General features: G+C 33.9%; 1 protein-coding gene across 1 annotated transcript; it reads left to right on the top strand.

Annotated features, from left to right (window-relative positions):
* Window positions 1-399: 399 nt before the first annotated feature.
* LOC117573251 (glycoprotein-N-acetylgalactosamine 3-beta-galactosyltransferase 1) lies at window positions 400-2,892 on the top strand. Its single transcript, XM_034256323.2, has 4 exons — window positions 400-920; window positions 2,135-2,243; window positions 2,362-2,643; window positions 2,711-2,892. The coding sequence occupies exons 1-4, from the start codon at window positions 577-579 to the stop codon at window positions 2,888-2,890; spliced, it is 915 nt and encodes a 304-aa protein (XP_034112214.1). The 5' UTR covers window positions 400-576; the 3' UTR covers window positions 2,891-2,892.
* The last annotated feature ends 16,613 nt before the right edge of the window (window positions 2,893-19,505 follow it).

Genomic DNA, 19,505 nt, shown 5'->3' with positions numbered 1-19,505 from the left:
CAGTCGAGTAAACGCAACTGAAGCTTTCTCCCTTGTTTTTTATTAAAATTGAAAAAATGTTGAGTCTACCTTTTAATCTAGATTTTGTTCTCACTTGTGTAGATGTGATTGTTCCCAACTTTATTGTGTATGGTAACTAAAAATGTGTTTGGTCGAACACTTTACACATTTATCAGCAGTTGAAAGTGAATTGCTTTCATTGATAAGGAAAATTTAAGTATTCTGCCTGGCCGAAGAATGTTTTTTTTATCTTGGTTCCTGTTGCGATTCCGAACAGGTTGAATACTTAGAAATTAGGAAAAAGATGTGGTGACAGCATAAATTCATAAACTGTGCCCTAGCTTCCGTAGTTTCGCAATGTCCGCGCACCACATCACATTCGAGGTGGAACCTCAAGAGCAGCAGCAACAGCAGCAGCAGCAGCTGGGTCATTTGGCCAAGAAACGCGATGATCTGCAGCTGTTTCTCCTCGGCTCGAGACCGAGTGTGTATCGGCTGTCGAGGCGCCACTTGCTGCTGACGGCGTTGCTTTGTGGCACAGCGTTGATTCTGCTCTATGCCTACGGCGATGTAGTGATGCTGACCGCATTGAGGATGCGGGAGAATGGTGGACAGGACAATCAGGTGACTAACGAACCGCTTGCCACGCAACTGGAGCGTGAAGTGCGTGTCGCCTGCTTTGTCCTGACTACGCCCAAGTATCACAAGTCTCGGGCGGTGCACATACAGCGCACGTGGGGCAAACGTTGCAACAAGATCTACTTTATGACCTCGCAACCAGATGACGAGCTCGAGACCATCATTCTCACCAAGCCCGACCAGTACGAGGTGCTGTGGGGCAAAACGAAGGAGTCCTTCACCTACCTCTATGAGCACAAACGCCACGAGTTCGATTGGTTCATGAAGGCCGACGACGATACGTAAGTTAATTTCCCTTTTATTTTTGTTTGTGGAAAAAGTGAAAAATTCGATCAACATTTCTTTTTTATTGAATTTTTTTTTTAGTAATTGTTTATTTAATTACATTTTCACTTAGTCTTTTAGTGGTAATTGTTGATTTAATTACCTTCTCATTTACGTTTTACTTTATAATATATTTATTTATTTTAATTTGTTTATTCTCTTATGGTTTATGTTTATGTATTTAAATTGTAATTTATTTATTAACTTACTTTTTATTTATTCATTTATTTGTTCATTAATGTGGTAGTTAACTTAGAACTATACATAAACTATACTATTCGACTATAGAACGATAATTATAGCAAAAGGATTCCTTTGCTGAGAAACAAAAAATATATTTCAGGTCAAAGTGAACTTATTGATTGGTTTAAGACTAGTTTACAAGTAGAGCTGATAAACTTATTGCCATCCATAATATCTTTTGTATTAGTATCGACTATAAGTGAATAGTTTATACAGAAGAAAAAGAACAAATTCTTAAATCAAAGAACATTAGTGAAAAATGCCAAATACTCAAAATAAGTCCACAAGTACTAGATTTTGGTTTCAAAATTGTGGAATTCATTCCGCTAATGTTTTTATCTAGCTTTGAGTAATTTCTTTTATACTCGTAGCTCAGTTAGTCGAGATGTTGCGAATCATTATTCATTGCAGTCTTTTAAGAGGAAAGTCCTGGTGCTGATAAGTATTTCATAGGAATTAAAAACATTCAACTGAGCGCTAATAAAATATTAAAATGATAAAATAAATAACTAGTAAAAACAAATAAAAAAAAAATGTAATGCAATACTTTTTTTATTTCATTATAATACGATTTTTGCGTTTAAAACTATACGATTTTTTCCTCTTTATCAACTGTGCTTCAAATAAAGATGTGTTTTTTAACATTGAGATTTTTAGACCAAAATTCTTAGTACTAAGATGAAATTCTTGATTTTAGAACTCTTTTTTTCCAGAGTAGATAAATTTAAATAATTTATCTCTTTTTGAAATATATCATCTTTTCTTACGAAAAATTAAGATTATTTTTTTATTGCTGATCGCTTTAAGGGTAAAAGTAGAACAATTAAATGGTACAGAAACAGAATTAACAAAATACAATTTTTTGGGGTCTCTGACAAATTTTTAGAAATTTTTTTATTATTATTATTATTCATATTTACGATTTCAGATATGTTTTTGTAGAGAACTTGCGCCATATGCTTTATCCTTATTCGCCTGATGAGCCCATTTATTTTGGCTTCAACTACAAGCTTTTCAATGTAGAAGCGAAGAATGCGGTAAGTTGACAATTTAAAACCATTGCGAGCTCTTCTCGTATTGCGATCAACAACAACCACTTTCTCCCTCTCTCTCTCTCTCTCTATCTCTTTGCATTGGTGAATGTTTCTCTCTCAGAGCTACATGTCAGGTGGCAGCGGTTATGTGCTCAGTCGAGAGGCGTTGCGTTTGTTTGTGCATGGATTGAATGACAGCAGCAAGTGCCGGCCAGAGGATGATTCTGCCGAGGATGTGGAGGCCGGAGCTTGTCTCTTTAAAACGAATGTGACCGCCGGCGATTCACGCGACGACAAATTGCGTAATCGATTCTATCCCATGATGCCATATTCAAGCTTAATGTCAAAGTACAATGGAATGGATTTCTGGTTTTTTAAATATGCCTACTACAATCCACGTGCAGTGAGTCCAAATTTTATCTTCTTTCTCTCATTTTAGTCTACTTATATGTTTTATTCCCTCTACACAGTGTATGGACTGTCTCTCCGATTATCCGGTGGCCTTTCATTACGTTGAGCCTCGGGAGCTTTATTCCTTCAATTATCTCAGCTATATGTTTGATTTATTTGGGCGACAGCCCACTGTTGAGCATCTTCCAGCGAGGATTCCACTCGGTCAAGTCATCATTCCTCCCTCGGACAATAGATAACATTGTACAAATCTTTATGTTTTTTTTTTCTTTCTTTAATTTTTTAATCTATTTATTACAAAACTAATTAAATTAATATAAAACTTTTTACTATAGGAGTTTAGGAGTTATTGAAAATGCAGATTTCAGCTTCCTTGCTCTTTCCTATTAGATTTTGCAATGATAGATTAGTCTGTCAACAATAAGTGAGTGAACCAAAGGGCCTTAAGTCTATAAAAGAAAAAAAAACACAAATAAAGTTTTTATAGCAATTGAAACTATCTTGTACAAAAAGGTCAGCCTCCAAGCTCTTATCGATTGGACATTGCTTTAATGAATTAGTCAGTCAGTAAATAAGTCAGTAAATACAAAGAAACTACTACAAAGACTATTAACTATTAAATAGGTATGAAAAAAGTTTAGGAGATATTAAAATTATTTTGCTTATGAATTCCAGCCTCCAAGCTCTTACCGAATAGGCTGTGCGTTATTATTTTAGTCAAAGATTGAGCAATTAAAGACAAAAAACGTATTTTATTTATATATAAAAAAAACTCAAATAAAATTGATGAAGTAATGAAATATTTTATATTTGGTTCGTCAGTGATTGAGAGAGAGAAGATAAAAACTTCAAGTCTATTAAATAAAAAAGCAACACAAAAAAAAGTTTAGTAGTTGTTTAAATATTACTTTATATAAATATCAGTCTTATAGATCTAACTGATTAGTTAAGATTAGTTTAGTGAATAAAGTATAGTAAATGAAATCAAGGAACTTTAAATCTATTAAGTAAAAAAAAAATACAAATAAATTTAAGGCAATATTGAATATATCTTTTACTAATACTTTAGCCTCCCAGTTTTATGTGTGCATTGATAGTTTAGTTTGTCAGTGAATGAGTAGGGAAATACAAAAAGCTTTGTATCTGAAAAAAGAATTCAAATAAAGTTTAATATATGTTTTTATTATCTTAAATACAAATTTAAGCCTCCGATTAGACTTCGCGTTAATAGTCTGGCAATTTAATAAATTAAGTAATAACGTAATTCTTTTAAATGATGTTATTAGATACACAAATAAAGTTTGGAGGTCTTTGAAACGATCTTGTATACAAAGTTCAGCCTCCTAGCTTTTACAATTTTAGCGTTGGATTGATATTTTAGTCAATCAATTAATGAGTGAGTGAACACAAAGAAGCATATACTCAAAGATTTCTATAAAAGTATCAAAGTATTAAATAAAATGAATTGGTTGCCATTTTATTGAATAAGTCTAGAATATATTTAATACGCGATGAAAATATATAAAAGAAGCATATGAATGAATAAATGATGTAATTGTGTGTCTAAAATAACAAATCTTAAAAAATGGGCGCTTAAACAACAAATAGATAAAGTTTCTGTGGTCAGAGTCTCACTTAGCTTGTGCAGGTGGCTTCTAATTGGTGTCCAGGCAACAGGCAACAGTCAACGTGAGCCAAGCAATCAACAGCAACAGCAACAGCAAAAGCAACAGGAATAGCAGAAGGAACAATGAGCCACGCTATGGGCAAATGCTGTGCACACTCTTGTAATCAAATGAGGTGAAACAAGGTGAACTCTAGCTATGCGGATGATGAAGTTGAAGCTGCCTCCTCGTCGTCATAATGATCATGATGATGGCGACATGCCCTGAAGGCCGCAGAGAGACAGAAGACCGAAATAGAGGAAGAGGAGGAGAACGAGGAGGAGAAGGTGGACATTTGAAATTGCAAATTATGTTTTTGGCCATGGCTAAAATAGTCGACGCTGTCTCTCTGGGTGCTGCTGGTTGTTGGCTGACGGTTGATGGTTGATGCCTGATGGCAGCTGACTGAAATCAAGAGCAAGTGAGACAGTGAGAGAGATAGAGAGAGAGGCTGTTGGCTGTTGGCAGTCGACTGTCAACTGTCTGCGCTGGCAGGCGAGCTCTAATTATGCAAACTACCTGCTGTTACTCAATTAATCTTGATTACGTTTGTGTTATCCAAATATAATTATGTTGGTATTAATTACATTGGTCAAACCGGTGGACGGCACACTCAACACTGTAGGCCCAAAACATTGTTTCTCTCCCACTCTCTTTCTCTCTCTCTCTCTATCATTTCCTCGCCGTCAGTCAGTTGGCAATTTGTGCACCGGAAATTGTCTATTGCGAGAGTGGACTCGCATTCGAGCCCGAGCCCGAGCTCGAGCCTGGCACTAATGCCAACAACAATGTGCACAACAACAGCGTCAACAGCGACTGGGCAATATCCCCAGCTGAGTTTGAAGCAACTAGCCGAAGCATTAGGCCCAAAGTGTGTGGCATTAGAACGCCAACAGTGCGCGGGCTCATCATAATCAATGCCAACATTTCACGTGACTTTGACTTGGCTCTAATTGGCCAGTCGCAACATCAACTCTAGCTCCATCTCCATCTCCATCTCCATCTCCGTTTTGCAAGTTTCAGTTCACGACAAACCCACATTGAAGCCAAAGAAAAAAGAACGAGCGAAACACCTTCAGTTATTGGGTCAACTTCTGTTGTCCTATTAACCTTAATGCTGCCGTGTTGAAATTTATTAGCCATGAAACGAAACTTTCACCGATTAAGCTAAACTACACATTCAGTGGAAATGCATGTATGAGTTTCTCTCAGTCAGCTCAGAGCAAGTACTACTTAAGCACTTAATGCTTAACGCTTAACGCTTAATATTATCTGCTTTTGATGCTTTTGCCAGCATAATATTGGCATCATAAATCGAACAAGTTTCTGTTGCAGATCAATAAAGTGGTTAAACTAAAGCTGCGCTTAAAGCAATCCAACCATGAAATTGTCTGATAGCTGATGGTAAAAGTTTTCAAGTATACAACAATAATAAACAAACATAATTTTAAGAGCTTTAATTAAATATAATAATAAAAATATTAATATAACTTTATTGTTGTAGATATTAATAAAAATACAAAATTTGAAAAAAATTGTATGTGTAAAAGTTGTTTAACAAATAATTTTAATTGGTGTTTTTTTTACTCTATGGTTTATTATGAATGGAATACAATATATACCAAATCAAAATATCAGTATATTTATTTTATGGTATTTCTGTTTTTTTTCTGTAAAAAATGAGTAGCGATCTCACTCAATTGAAGATCTCTTACTTCCTTTTAATTTGGATATTTTAAATAGCCAATGAAATGCATTATTCAATCGTGGGAGTTAATATTTAATACGTATTTTTACCCACTAGGGTAGAATGGTATTATAACATTATAAGTAAAAATTTGGTTGTCATTAGAGAAACATTTTTAAATATATTTAACAAATAATTTGGTTCATAACCTGGTATGTTTTGTCCTATATGGATTGTGGATATTGTGGATGTAATAGTATATCCATATAAAAACAAGTAAGAAAGCTACAGTCGAGTGTACTCGACTGTGAGATACCCGCTACTCATTTTAAATAAAAGCAATATATTTTGCGGTATTATTCTCAAAATATACCAAATATACTGCAAAAATACTAAAAATATACCAACTGGTATATGTGGTATATCGGTGTAGTACCGCATTCAAAATATACCATAGACGGCGCAATATACCAGATTGTCAGACAAAATAACTAAGACCCCTAGTAAGTAGGCGTTTTTGCCCATAGAAAAGTATTTCTTTAATAACTTCCAAAATTTTTATCTGATCGCAACCAAATTCTCAGGAATCATAACTACTACAGTTATTGTTGTACATACCAAAATTTTTTTTTTTAAATTACGCTTGTTATTCAATTTTTTTGATTTGGGGGGGCTGAAGTGGGCGTGGCAAAAATTTGAAACAAACTTGATCTGCGTGCAAACATAACAAATGCTGTCGAAAAAAATTATAGCTCTATCTCTTATAGTCTCTGAGATCTAGGTGTTTATACGGACAGACGGACAGACACACAGACACACACAGCTGTTGACGCTGATCAAGAATATATCTACTTTATAGGGTCGGAGATGCCTCCTTCTACCTGTTGCATACATTTCCTGTCGGCACAAAGTTATAATACCCTTCTACCCTATGGGTAGCGGGTATAAATATAGCCATCTGCATATTTTAGTATTTTTTGGTATAATAATTTGACGCTCTTTGGCTTCTATTAAAAATGGACAGAGGGTTTCACAGTCGAGCTCACTCAACTTTCGCCCTTTTACTGGATATTTTAAATAGTGAATTTGAGAAGTATAAAATGTGCCATAGAAATAAATTAATAATTTTAAGTAAGAGTATGCAACATTAAAGAATCCATGAAAAATTCTACAGTTCATACTATAATTGTCAATTTAAACTTGAATTTGTTTTTAAAATGTGCTTTGCTTTTTGAGTAGATTTAACTGACAATCTTCACATTTTTATAAGACCTGCAGGCATTTGTGCTTGATCTGAATCACATCTTTATTCAATATAGAAAATTGGAAAAATGTTGGATTTTTGTTCATCACCTTGCATTGATTTCAATTAGTTCATTGTTTTCGCAAGATGTGAAAGAAAAACATAAAAATTATTTCAACAAAATGTCGTGAATTGCAGCTGAAGCATTGAGGTCATTGAACTGAAAACTGTGTCGAAAAGTAATAAAGAGAAAGAGTGAGATAGAGAGAGAAGAGAGAGAGAGAGAAAGAGTGCGAGACATAAATGAGAATGGCTGTTGGTTCTGTCATTTCGTCTCCTAATCGTTCAAGCCTCAATGCAGGCGATTTATTTGATTTGGCTCGAGAGAAAAGGAATGAGGAAAAAGGAGAACAAGAGAGAAAGAGTTCAATTGCCTAGCTGTTGTTGGCAAGGGTATGTGTGTGTGTGTGTGTGTGTGTGTGGGCCACACAAATCATTTTCAGTTTGTACAATTTTTATGTCAACTTGTGTTTCTTGTGCCTTCTTCTTCTTCGTGCTTGCTGTGCCACTTTTGTTTAGCCGCCTCACACACACCCACACAAACACACACGCGCACACACACACTCAGTCGTTGATACAGACACAAACAAACACAAATAGAAATACAAACACGAACACACATGGCACACTTGCAATGCTGTTGCTCGGCTGCACTTCCGGCCTTTCGGCTGCACCACCATTGACTGTTCCACCATGCAACACAGGACTCACACACACACACATGGACACCCACACCCACATATACATGCAAGTAGACACCTACACACAAAAACACACACACGGTATCAGGTTCGTCGCCATATCCGTACAACAACGATGCAACTGGCATCAACCAGCGCTGCACAGTGGTACAGTTTAATTAAATTAAAGAAGTGATTTATTTTATTATTAATAAATTGTTGAAGGATATTTATAAAAATAGAGTATTGTGCAAGCTTGAGTTTATTACATAAAAACAATATATATTTTACATGTATAATTCTAGTTAAATTGTATTTTGATATTAAATATCATATATTCATTTTAACTGCGCTTAACTGTCTAAAATTCTTTAAACACAAAAACTAGACATCATTTCTTAACATACACTTAACATAAATTACAACTTTGTTTTGTAATATACATATTTTATTACAGTATTCGGTATTAATACTAGATTTATCATGAAATTTCTACACCTCTCTATACCAACACCTGTCATTTTGACTGGTACTAAAAAAAAAAACGTTTTGAGTGTATAAATCTTGCATGTTTCATAATGTTTCATAAAATTCATATTAAATACTTTGGAGCTGAAATTGAATAATGAAGGCAATACAATAATGCATAAGACTCAATAAAAAACAAGTGTTTTTATCAGTGGAATTCTTTTTTGTTTATCATTTATTTTAAATTTTAATATAACGATAGTTTAATGCATATAACAAAAATTCACTTGGTGCCTTGAGTGTAGAGTGAACTCTTATCGATGCTCATTTACAAACATAATGTAAGTTTCATTTTGTCGAATTTTATTTTTGATAATTCCTAAATCAGTACAACTGAACTGAACTGAATAGAAGCAATTGCTGTCAATTTTTTTTTTTTTAAATTTGGCGTATAACATTTGCTTAATGAAGCTGACGTTTATTTCGGAAATAAGAGTCGTTATATTCGTTTGAGATATATAGTATATAGTAATTTGTGTATTCTAATTGTGTTTTAGTTTTTAACTATAAGGATTTTTACTTTATTATATTATTTGATTTCTATTTATTTACTCACTCATTTTTATTTTGTAATATGTAATTATTTTTTATTAATAGTTTCCCAATTGAAATATATTTGTTAGCAATGTTGTGGACCCTATCTCGTAGTTTTGAATTTAAGATTAAAGCCAACTTAAATTGAACTTGAACTTTTTTACTCAATCTTAGTACACTGTGCCGCATTGTTATTGTACACTCTAGATTGCCAGCTTTTGCAGCTTCAAGCCATTGAAAAGTTCTCAGTTGCAACTGCAAATTATGTTGCCTGGTGTGCGGACTGTTGTCGTTGTCGTTGGCGTTGGCGTTGTTGCAGTTGCAGTTGCAGCTGAAGTTGTTGCTGGCTGTGCCTGATAATGGCACACAATGTTTATTTACTTGCTTTAACAATTTTTGTTGCTGCTGTTCATTTTGCTTTACGTTATTTTCGTCGATTGCCCCGATGGCGCCGGCACAGCGTCCAAGCTTCGCAGTCTGTGTTGCATGCAACATGCTGACAATGAGACACTTGAGCATTTGGCGCCTGATTGCATGCTACACTTTTGCTGCACAGCCGGGCAACGCAACGTGCAACAAAGACAGCAATAGCAACAACAACAACAACAACAACAGCAAACACACGTAGATAGATTCATTCATTCATCTCATTCTCGCCTGCAATGTTTGTCTGCTTTTTGACTTTGACTTAACTTATTTGTTGTCTCTGTGACTCTGCGTTGCACGTAAATGTGCGAGTGTGTGTGTGCGAGTGTGTGTGTTAAGCCCACACACATACTCGCTTGAGGTGTCCGGCATCGTCGCGACGCTACTGTTGCTGCCTCTGCTGACGTCGACTGCGACAGCGACAGCGAAGTTGTCGTGTTGGATTTGCGTAATTTATGCTCTATTTGCCTTTCGGCTTCATTTCACTTTTTGCTACTGCCACTTTTTGCAAAGTATTTTAAGTCCCCTACCAACCCACTAGGGTGTGTCTCCACCCTCCCTTTCACTCCTCCACCCACACTCTCTGCTGTACATGAACTTATTCAGTACATTTGCATTGCACCTCGCTTTCAGAACGCTAAGCCGCTGAAGCATCGACGACAATAACGACTTTCATATCACCTGCATACAACAACCAACTATACAAATTTAAAGTCTTACTATATGTGGTTCGCATTTCTTTAAAGCTTCACAAAAAATAATTATTTTCATGTCAGATTTTGAATCGATAAAATACTTTTATTAAACTCACAAATTCCTTCCCTAATCCTTCAGCTTTTGTTTTCTAATAATTTCACAATAAATAAAAAGAAAAATATTAGCAAAAAAATATATATTTAATACGGCCGCCGAAATTCGACTCTTGTGTGTCTATTTCATGAATAAAATTTCAGTTGAATATTTGTGTTTTCTCTTAGTCAGAGATTTAATTTATGTATTTGGTAATAATTATTTGCTAGATAGAAAAAACATTTAGGATACACGTTTTAAATTCTAGGTTAAATTAAATGAAATACAAAAATAATGTTGTATATTATAATACTGACGATGCTCTCTAATTAAAATAAAATACAACAATAATTAAGTATATTTTAATATTGACTTCTTTTATTTTATTTATCATATTATAATACTGACTATATGGTGTAAATATATATTATTATAATATAATAAAAATATTATTATTTATATATTATAATAATAGTATGATATATAATAATAGACATACAAAATGTAGTATATTATTATACTGCCTATACACTGTAAATGAATTAAAATACAAATATTGTTATAATACTAATTTTACGATATAATTTGAATTAAATACAAATACAATTTAGTATATTATAATACTGTCTCTACTCTGTAAGTAAAATAAAATACAAACGAAATTTAGTATTTTATTATACTGAATATAGGCTGTAAATGACTTAAAATAAAAATATTGTCAAAATACCAACTTTACGTAATAATTAGCATAAAATACAAATATTATTTAGTGTATTATAATACTGACTATATGCTTTAAAGAGAAAAAAATACAAATATAAAAAATAGTATATTATAATATTAACTATACGCTATAATTTGAATTAAATACAAATACAAGTTAGTATATTATAATACTGCCTCTACTCTGTAAGTTTAATAAAATAAAAATATTATTATTTATATATTATAATAATATTATATATTTATGTTATAATATTGACTATATGCTGTAAAGAGAATAAAATACAAATATAAAAAATAGTATATTATAATATTAACTATACGCTATAATTTGAATTAAATATAAATACAATTTAGTATATTATAGAAATCTAGTATTTTATTATACTGATTACACACTGTAAGTGTAATTAAATATAAATATTGTTATAATACTAACTTTACTCTATAATTACAATAAAATATAAATATTATTTAGTATATTATAATACTGACTATGTGCTGTAAATACAATAAAATACAAATATAAAAAATAGTATATTATAATATTAACTATACGCTATAATTTGAATTACGTATAAATACAATTTAGTATATTATAGAAATCTAGTATTTTATTATTAAGTGTAATTAAATATAAATATTGTTATAATACTAACTTTACGCTATAATTAGAATAAAATATAAATATTATTTAGTATATTATAATATTGTCTATATATTGAAATAAAATACAAATATTATTTAGTATATACAATATACTAAATTACATTTATTTGTTGCTGCCCTCTAAGTTGAAATCGTTTCTAGTGTAGGGTACAAAAGATTGAGCAACACAATGACTACAACAACTCGACTTCTACTCTAGAGGAGGGGGAAGGCGCAGAGGATTGGGCTTTGTTTGCTGCATTATTTTTATAACATTGCTCAATATGAGAACTCAATAAATTTGCCTTACTTTGGCGGCTGTGCGAGCCATTTCAACAGGCGATTAGTTGCCAGGTGCCCCGGTCTGCAGCTAGCTCCTGGCCAGGCTTTCCACATTGCCAACGACTTTTGCAACGTCCTCTCTGAGCTCCTCCCCTTTAGCTCTTTGCTACACTCTGCCCCGGGCTTTGCCTGCGGTGGCGTTGGCAAGGCTTGTGCAACAGTTGAGCGCCGGGGGCAAATTGAATGGCCGGCTGTGGCACACGTGAATTCGAGCCCAGGCCAAGGACCAGAGGCAGAAGCAAAGTCACAGTCAGAGTTGGAATTAGAGTCGAAACTCGAGCCTGTTGCCCTGTGCATAGAGGAGACTGCTCGGAGAGGGGAGAGGAGAGTCTGGATCTGGGTGGCGCCCTAATAGGTTTTACATAACACACACGTCGCAAATAAATCTAAATGCAACAGCAGTGCCAGCAGCGGCGGCAGCGACAGCGACTGAGGCAGCGCCAGGAAACTTCATGAAAAATCCTTTAGCAAATAAAATTTACATAGACCACACACACACTCGTACACGCAGACACACACACACACACACACATACTTGAACACTCACGTGGACGTTTTCTTGTGAATTTATTTGAAAATTTATTGAGTTTTCGTGTTAACCATGCATAATTAAGTTTTGCCAGCCCAGAGTCGAGTGCTTGGACTGGTAGCCAAAAGAAGGACACCAAGGAGCAGGAGTTTGAGGAAATGCCAGAGTTGGACTGGGGAATCTATTGGCCTGCGGCATAAGCCAAAAAGTTTTTGCATTTAAATACCCTAAGCCCCCAATGGCTACGATGTTACAGATCTGCTCTCTTCTGTAGTATTTGTAAATGCCACAGTTAAGCAATTGCTGAATTATCGTTTAATTATGTTTTGTTTGTTTTATGCAAATAATGACATCAGCTGAAACTGACAGCGCAAATCGATTAGGAAATTGTCTTTCTTTTCTCTCTTGCCATCCATCGAAATGTTTTGCAATGAATGGGCAATTCATTACTTTGGCTGTTTACTTATGAAATTCATTTAAATACATAAAACATGAAGTGTAGATACTATTTGAATGCATTTTACTTATGCTTAAATCCACAAGAGATATGTTAGAGCCTTTTATTATGAATGGTAATTGGGATTAAAAGATCATTAAGCTATGAAATGAAGTTTGACTTAAGTTAAACCCAAATTATGCTATTTAACAATAAAGACAAATGTTGACAATTAACACATTTTAAATTATTTAAAATAATAATAATCAAATTAATTTTTACTAAGTACCAAAACTCAACTAGGAAATAATTTTAATAAAATATTACTGGATAGTCAATGCATAAAGATATTATGTAAATAAGTTAAATAAAATTTAGTTCAATTAATATTTAATTTATTAGTCAATAAATCAATTATAATTGCTTATCAAAGTTTTGAGATAAAGAAAATATTTAAAAAATATATTTTAAATCATGGAAAATAATTTAATAATATTTAGAAATATATTGAAATAGTTTTGGTTATCAATAAATTGAGAAATTTTAATAAGAATTCGGCTTGAAATAATAATTTATATCAATAGTTTAAAAAATATTAAATTTATGTATTTCAAAAATTATTGTAGATAATGAAATATTATTTCTTAGTTAAATCACTCTTAAAGCATTTGCAAGCTAAGAGCTTGGCTAAAAGTTAATTAGTTAGTTGTCTATTAGAAATTATTATGTAAAGATTCTTAGCTTTTAAACAGCACTAATAAAAATTAAATCAAATGTGTTTATAAAATATTTAAGTTGTCTTGTTAGTTAAGAGCTGAGAAAATTTGTTGGCTATAATTTTGAATAAGTTTCTTGGAAAAAAATAATTTATTATAATTTTACTACTTATTAAACTATTTTCAAATATTCCTCCGCTTAAAAAGTTTTGCTAAAAAAGACTATCAACATAACATTCCATTTTCACATTTATATCAGTTTGAAATAATTAAATTATATATAAAGATATACCAAAAATAATCGTTTGTATATTTTAATATTTTTGGTATACTAATTCAAAATATTTTAGGAAAAATAAGAAGCTTTGGTATATTTTAGTATTTATGGTATATTTTGAGAATAATACCACGCTGTTTTGCTCATATTCGTAAAAGAGTAACGGGTATCTCACAGTGGAACAGACTCGACTGTAGCTATCTCACTTGTTTGTTAAATCTGAGTGGGGATCAATCAAGGTCAGTGGAAAGTGAATACCTTGCTCGGACTGTAAGCAGGGTATATTTACTTGAGGTTCGAGCTGTTTTGCGTGTTAAGTCGCCGTGTTGTGTTTTATTCCGGAGGCGTTAAAAGATAGGCTTTGGCTTTATTTACGAGCCAGGCGGCGCCATCGATGGCATCGCTGTCGCTGTCGTTGTCCCTTAATCCTCTCCTCAGTGGAGTCGCTGCCTTGACAAGTATTGGTTTAATTCACTAAATGTTGTTTATGCATCGCGATGTCGCGTTGGCAAAATGGGCAAATGGGGAAATGAAAAAGGGAAAGGGAATGGGAAAGGATAACGGGGAACGGGGAACTCGAACGGCGAGAAATCAAGTTATTTGACTGCTGCTCGAATTATTATTCGTGATTGCATTTATTTGGTTTATTTCTCGCACGGAACACTCGGAACTTCATCTATAATGCAAGCAACTTTTTTTTTGCCTTCGCTGCCAGACAACCCGTCGCCCAGGCTCCACAATTTATCCAGACTCCGCCAGTTGCGACTCAACTCGACTCAACTCAACTTTTCTCGTGTGCCCTTTTTTTTGCAGTTACTTAAGTGAAATGCATAAAAATCAAATAATTTTCCTGTTTTTCATTTGCCTCACTTTGCTGGCTGCTCCTTTCTCCTTTCTCCGCTCCACTCCGTTCCGTTTCGTTTCGTTTCGTTTTTCTTTTCTTTTTTTTTAATATATAAATATATACTTTGAGCCGGCTGTCTCCGAGTTGCCCCCTTCACATTCTGGCAGGCAGCATTCGAAATGTTAAAAGTAATTTCCTCGACTATAGTTGATAGCCACCGCTCCACTGCAAGAGCACTGCTTCTGGCCCTGGCCCTGGCTTTGGTCTTGGTCCTGGTCTTGGCCCTGAGACTGCACGTCACTCGACATCCTTTTGCGACGCGCTCTCACTCTTCCCACTCTCCACCTCTCGCCCAATGCAGTCTTAAACTATGCAACACATTTTTGCAAGTAGCTTACGAGCTTGTCCCAGTTGCGTCAAGGTAATGGAATGCCATAAGGTTCCATTCCCATTCCCATTCCCATACTCAGTCCCTGTCCCATTTCTGTTTTGACTCACTCAAAAAGTTGCAAGTAGCAGCAGCGGCAGCAGCATAGAGTCAAGTATTGTGCACTTTGTGGCATTATGCTCATCAAGCTTCATTAAGCATTGTTATAGCAACGTTTCTATTATCCTCATGCATGCATTCTCATCAGCATACTCGTTGTTACATTTCTCAGCATACATTTATTAGCTGCATTTGGTGACTGTTTACTTTGTAATTACTTGTATTTTAATGAGCATCTGAATTACACTTATTTGCTCATGGTTTAAGTACACTTTATTTAATCCATCATCTGAAAGTTTATTTTCAATTACAATAAAATCGAAAATTTGTAGAGAAATTATTAATTGCATTTAAAACAAGTAAGAAAATTAAACATTTTCCATATAACCATATTCTACTAATATACCAACATGATACCGAAAATATACTAAAGGATATGTTGGTTCTGCGATTTTCCATAAAACCATATTCTTGCAAAAATTGTAAAAATATTACTTTAATATTCATCTTTTTGAAAACAAAAATTTTAATTATGGTATTCAAATGAATTTAGTGTTTGTTTAATTGTAAATTCGCAAGCTGTTTTATGCGTACTTCCTGCTCAAATTATCTAATTGTAAATGCAATTTGGGAATTCACAGCATGATATAGTAGCTTGACAATATTTTGATCGAAAGGTGTTTAAAAATTGTAGTTCACTTTGTGAACCAATGCATTTTTAATTTAGAAAACTTATTTGAAAGAGTAAGTTGCTGGTAATTATTCTGTACACAAGTGTCTGTCAAAAAATATGTCTGTGTAGATCAAGATTTTTCAGTGGAGAATCTAGTTTTGTCAACTATTTCGTAGCTTGCTAAGTCTCCATGTGTGTGTGTTTGTGTATGCTTTTAATCAACTGCTGCAAGTTTTAAGTTGCTGCAGTTAGTGCAGCAATCATCAGATGGAACTCACTTGGCACATGTTTTTATCAATAGAAAAAATAACTATTTTGTTCTAGATATTTTGACTTAATAGAATTGGAAAAATAATGTTAGATTTGTCGGCATCTTTTTTTTTTATACAAATTTCATATTTTTTTTTACATTATTTATAATTTCTTAAAGATGGATTTATGTACATAGCTGTTGTAGATTTTAGATTTTTAATTGAAATAGCTTTAAATTTGAAATGATTAACAAATAACCAACGAATAATAAGTGTTCAAGCATGAACATGAAGATGTTACAATTACTAAGTTAGCGTAAGACATAAAATATATGTATATAACATAATATTACATATGGTGTTTTTCATAGTTTATAATAAGTAAGGAAGCTTTAGTCGACTATTTTTGACTGCGACAAATTTATATACCGTATAATATAAATATAACAAATACTTAAATATACCGAAGACTATATTTAGTATATTGAAGTAGTGTAGTAAAATATACCATTCAGTACTATATATACCAGATTGTCGGTGCAATATTATTCTTAAAATATGCCAAACTAGTATACCACAAAATTACTAAAAAAATACTGATATTTGGCATATTAATATAGTGTTATATTCGAAATATACCATAGAGTGGCAAATATACCAGATTGCCAGCCTAAGCAACTAAGACTTCCAGTAAGTAGACTTTTTTACTCCATGGGCAGCGGGTATAAAAAGTAGCTTAAATAAAACAATTTACATTTGTGATAATTTAGCATTAAATAAATTACTGGCATCACAACTAGAAATACTGTGCTTATCACGCGTAGTTTTAGCTTCCATTAGCAGCTGCTTATTTCAAATAATAAGGCTAATATATGTACATATATATTCATATTCATACTTTGCAGATGCTGCTGTCACTCGCCTTGTGGCTGGAGCTGAAGTGCTTTTGTGGCCAAGACACGCGACTGATGTTAAAGCTGAGATGAGTTGAGTTGCGTAGCATTGAGTTGAGCATAATTCTTAGTACAATTGGAAAGCAAAGCAAGAACTTTGAGTAGATGTAGAGTTAGTAGCTGCTACTTAGGGTAACTGTTATTAGCTTTTGGCCTGGCAATGGCAGTGGAAATTGTAATGCTAATGGGCCACTTCAAGTTGAATTCAAAAGGCGCTCGAGAAAACGAACCACAAAGCGAAAGCAGCGGCATCGGCGGCATTTAAAACTATGCGGCGGCGGCGGCTTTAAGGCGCACGCGTCGTATGCGCAATGCCAAGTGCCTCGATTTACATTCCTTTTATGTTTGACAGGCGAGTGGAAGAAGGCGGAGTGGGCAGGGGGAGGGGTTGGTTTAGCCTCGCTTGCATAATTTGTGGCATTTGGCTCGGTTTGTCATACGGCAAATCGAAATGTTATTTATATGCCGTACGTGTGCGGAAGACGAAGTGCCAGCTGAAGAAGCTCGAAGCTGGAAGCTGAAGCTGAAACAGAAACTGAAACTGAAGCTAGAAAGCTGATGACGACAAATGCGAGAATGTCGACGACGTGCAGGGCTTATCGCTAGGCGTGGCACACACACACACACCCACAAACACACACATACACACTATCTGCTGTCGCTTTAGCTATAGCTTTGTTTATGATAAGATTTTTACGTGTCTACAAATTGAACGCTGCTCCGCTTCTTCTTTTTTTCTTTGCCTCTATTCCCAAACTGCAGCTGCGTAATGCGACCAATTTGTATGGGCATCAGCTAGTGGCAGAAGCAATGCCTTCCAGCCATAAGTGTCAGAACAATTTAATTAAACACATTAGCCAGCCCCATCGAGTTCGGAGTTCCAAGTGCCGAGAGCTCTGAGCGTTCTCTTTGCATTGTTCTTGGGCAGCCATTTAGCCACTTAGCCATTTAAAGGCACACACGACTGCCTCGACACGGCTGTCGCCAGGAGAGCAAGAGCAAGAGCAAGCCAAAGCCAAAGCACACCAATGATCTCTATTTGCTTGCATTGACTTTGCCAGTCAGACACAGACAGAAGGCAGAAGCAGCATCTTGAGCCCAAACTCAAATCTCAGCTGGCAGGCAAGGCTGCTAGGCGACTGATAAGCCCAAAACAAGCGACTGCATGGGTCGATGCCAACAGTTTCAAACACTTTCAGCTCTGCAACGTTGCCCTGCAGATGACTTTCCAAATACCCTTAACCGTGCTTAGCTTCAATGCGGATTGAACGAAGCCTGCGAAATCATTATTAAAGCATATGCAGGAACATGATACAGTGGACAAAACTTGAAAAATAGTTTAAAGGCGGAGAAAATAAAAAAACACGACATCTTTAAATTTTATTTATTTATTTACAAAACTAATTCTTTATGAAAATATGCTCATATAATGGCGGATTATTCTCGTACTCAACTAGAACTTTTGCTAGAGACAGGATAACTGATAAAACTTTTGAAAAGTATCATATACATAGGTATAACAGAGATGTATTTCAAAAGAAAAATTAAACACAAATCCAATTACGAAATAAACAGCTGAAAATAAAATAACATTAAGTTACTATACGACTGTTTAGAGCACTAAACCACAAACTACTCTTATATTTGAATAGTAATATAATTAGTTGTTTTTATTTAAAATAGACCTTCCAAAATTTTGTTTTATTTTGTCGTCTTTTCTTCTGAAGTGATCTTTCTATAACAACGCACCTTAAAAATTTTTTTTCCCATAATAATTTTTATATAACTTCCCAATTTGACTTTTGATTCATTCGTTGAATATTAGAACACAAGAAAAGAAAATAAAAATTGGTGCCATTTTGAATTTCTCAACTGTAAGAATCGCAACTCTTGAATTTTAATTACCAATCTGAAGATATCTACATTATATTATATACATATATACCATATATCAAACAAATTTTAATTTTGAAATTAAAACATTTAAACATTTAATAAATAATAATATAAACTTAAATAAAACAGTTTTTGCGGTAATTTGTCGTTAAGTATGTTAAATAAAGCGTGTTAGAATAGAAGGAACACATGACATGTATTTATTTATTGAAGTAATTTTAACTTCAAGTAATTAATGCATTAAAGCAAAAGTGACTACATCATAAAGCTTTGAAAAAGTTAAGGTACTTAAGGTTGCAGTATTCGTAAAACTATGTTATGATTATCATGAATGCTGCATGAGCGCTTCTTCTGTTTTGAATTTTTTGTACACTTGCATATTAAGAGCGAAGATCTAATGAGCATTCATTGTGAGTGTGAAAGGAAAAACGTTGAACGTTGTCAAAGAGCAGTTGGTAGCTAAAATAG

This window comes from Drosophila albomicans, chromosome X, assembly GCF_009650485.2.
Source record: "Drosophila albomicans strain 15112-1751.03 chromosome X, ASM965048v2, whole genome shotgun sequence".
Lineage (NCBI taxonomy): Eukaryota > Metazoa > Arthropoda > Insecta > Diptera > Drosophilidae > Drosophila > Drosophila albomicans.
The sequence above is the reverse complement of the archived record's forward strand: the minus strand, read 5'-3'. Positions and strand labels throughout refer to the sequence as shown.

Excerpts from the sequence above, each read along its gene's own strand:
- LOC117573251 (XM_034256323.2), top strand. The coding sequence starts at position 577 with ATGCTGACCGCATTGAGGATGCGGGAGAATGGTGGACAGGACAATCAG. Across the intron at positions 921-2,134 it reads ATGAAGGCCGACGACGATAC|ATATGTTTTTGTAGAGAACT; the intron begins GTAAGTTAATTT and ends TTACGATTTCAG. Across the intron at positions 2,644-2,710 it reads CCTACTACAATCCACGTGCA|TGTATGGACTGTCTCTCCGA; the intron begins GTGAGTCCAAAT and ends CCCTCTACACAG.